At 43.6% G+C, this 2,960-nt stretch overlaps 1 protein-coding gene across 1 annotated transcript; it reads left to right on the top strand.

Moving 5' to 3' along the window:
• Positions 1–5: 5 nt before the first annotated feature.
• Positions 6–320, top strand: PPTG_24918 (hypothetical protein; the record flags this gene model as incomplete). The annotated part of the gene is made up of 1 exon (XM_008918916.1): positions 6–320. A coding segment is annotated over one exon (315 nt), but the record flags the coding sequence as incomplete, so codon positions are not given.
• Positions 321–2,960: the final 2,640 nt, after the last annotated feature.

Raw genomic sequence — 2,960 nt, forward strand, 5'->3', positions numbered from 1 at the left:
CACAGCGACCACCGATACCAGCAACAACGACCAGCGAGGCTAGCACCAACGAACAACGACCAGCGAGACGCCCAGACACAGCGACCAGCGAGACCAGCAACAACGACCAGCGAGACGCCCAACAACGACGACCAGCGAGACGCCCAACAACAACGACCAGCGAGACGCCCAACAACGACGACCAGCGAGACGCCCAACAACAACGACCAGCGAGGCTAGCACCAACGACCAGCGAGACGCCCAGCAACAATGACCACCGATACCAGCAACAACGACTTCCAGCTCCAGCCACCCTCAACTGTCCACAAGTCACTATTTAAGTTCATTATGTCACAAAAGTGAATTTTTGCAAAACCGGTTCCGGTTGGAATCGGTCCGACTCGGTGGGAATTTTTACGGTATGGAAAGTGCAATTCTGCACCGTTCCGATTTGCAACTTGAAGAGAAAAATGAGGCAAGTCAGTACAGTGGTGCACCTCGTTTTCGACAGGGTGGACCATATAGAGTCTGCCAACGGCGAAAATTTATGCAGGAACGCAGATGGGCCAATTGTAGTGCTTTTTATTACGTTAATTCAGTATAAATCGCAGCCCCATCATTTACACTATATTCCGCTGTGACTCCAGCAGTTTCTAAATATCGATTGGTTTATTGTTTTCGCCCCGACAGAACATGTCCAACTCCGCTTCCTGCTTTGTTGTCCGGTAATGATCCTTGACGATCCCTTGATCCATCGGTTGCAAGGCAGCAGTTGTATTTGGTGGAAGCTTGTCGATGACCACGTAGAAACGTTTGTTAATGTCCACCATGGCTCAGCAGCTTTGCAGCATATCATCTGCTTGTCAGCGAGACTTAGCGCAGAATAGGCGGAGGGGCGACGTGCCATGGTATGATGCAGCAAAAAATAAAGAAAGCTTCAGTATTTATTTGTCTGTTGAGGTCGACGTGTCACTCCGGCAAAACCATTGAGGTTAATTCAGCCAACGGTGATGGGCAAACGATTTGCGCAAAGCACTGAGCGTAATCATCAAATTATGAAGGTTATAGAGGCATACCGGTGTCGAAAACGAGGTGCACCACTGTATACGGTTGTACAGGTGTTTAGCTCAACGCAAGCACGAGTACATCAACTGATTTCTTCAGGATTTTGTTCAACAAATATTAAACAAATATATTGTTATTATCAGATAAGTGAAGTTGACAGCAAAATCCCGGAAACTCAGTCCTTTTGCTGGCGTTGTACGCGGTCAAAATCAATAAAACAACGATGAACCAGATGTAAATACACTAATACACTAGTCACTAGACAGCAACCCCCGGGGGTTAATTAAGGTCAATAGCTGCTCGTTTCTTCTCAGTTCCCCTACATTTACGGCACCCACTTCAAATCCCTTTTGATCGGGGTGCTATTCACTCGTGGGTCGCCTCATTAAATGAGGACAGCATTGAATATCAATAAGTAGAGCACGACTCATTTACAATTCGATTGGTATTATTATTATTATTTGTAGAAACGGTTAAGTACTTGATGAGCTAGACCATTTTTTTCTGATGTGTTCCAGAATCTTGGTCCAATCACTTTTGTCGAGTCCAATAAAAGGCAGTACTTCGAAGTTTTATCAAGAATCTTTTCAAAAAGGAAATACACGAATCTGGCAATCAAATCCTACCACGTATCTGTACGAATCGTAATTCTCTGAGAACCACTATTATGTACTAGTGAAGCACAGCTATTAATACAGTAGGGGTACAGTATGTTTGTATTGTAAGTACTTGTACATGTATAACATGCACAACAGTATTGTAAGTACTTGCACAACAGTATTGTCTTATGTACAGTGTATCCCGAACATGCATTCGCGCCAGACAGTACATGTTGCTGCATTTAAATCATGTCAAATCGTGTCGCGGATTCTATTTATCTTGGCTACAATTAAAATGAATACAAGGTCCGGAGTCCAGACTCCGGACCTTAATTTGTGACCAAAAACAGCCAGGGTTCTAATAGTGCCCGGACTTACATATAGTTAAGCTTGATGTGAACATCAAAGGGAGACTACGGTAGTTCAGTCTTTTTCTTGATCTGCTTTCACACATGCCGACAATGCATTGTACGACTCCAGTGAAGTCGTCAATCGTTGTGTCGCATCGTGATGTGCACATCAACAGCAAGGTGAGATCGCAAATGAAAAGTATCCATTTATAAAGGTGCATCTTTTGCAGATAAAGCCAATTAGGCTTGATGTAGGCATCCTCATATTAGATATTAAAGGAAATTGGTATGTAACTGTTAAATATCAAATGCAAAAAGTTCTACCTCAAAGTCGGTCTTGTGACTCGCGTCGTACACTGCAATTACGCGCGCTACCGTACCCGTTGAACAGCCAAGGCACTCAGCAACAAGTCTTCTCGTGCGCTTTCCGCTAAATAGCCCTTGTTCTGTCTGTAGGGCGAACAAGGTGTAGCTCATCACCATCATTTTCTTTTGAGCACTAGTGTACTCATATCGCTCGACTTGCATTTTTGCAAAATGAACGCAAGATAAGGACAAACGAGATGTTGTAGTCGATCAAGGAAACTCCGGACAATCCATTGCTGGTCCTAATGTTTGTATACGATTAGTATTCGCTGCATAATAACATTAAACCTGACCGGTTAAAATAACCGGTATCATGAATTATGCGGAGTACAATAACTATGATCATCATACATATGTAGTTAGTTCCGTTTTTAAGTTTAGAAAGCATCATAGTCTGTACCGTTTGGAATCCACCCTATGGTTGCAGTAAAAAAGCCACCTTGATTCCGAGCATTTGCTAGCACTGTGCTTTGTATTAATAGTACGTGGGCATGAATACAGGCTAGCCGCTTGCCAAGTGCGTTACCTTGAAGCATCTACTCCAAACGCTAAAAGGCAATAATATGAAGATCTGTTGTTACTTCCCGATGATAGCGCTCCC

This window comes from Phytophthora parasitica (genome assembly GCF_000247585.1).
Source record: "Phytophthora parasitica INRA-310 unplaced genomic scaffold supercont2.373, whole genome shotgun sequence".
Lineage (NCBI taxonomy): Eukaryota > Oomycota > Peronosporomycetes > Peronosporales > Peronosporaceae > Phytophthora > Phytophthora nicotianae.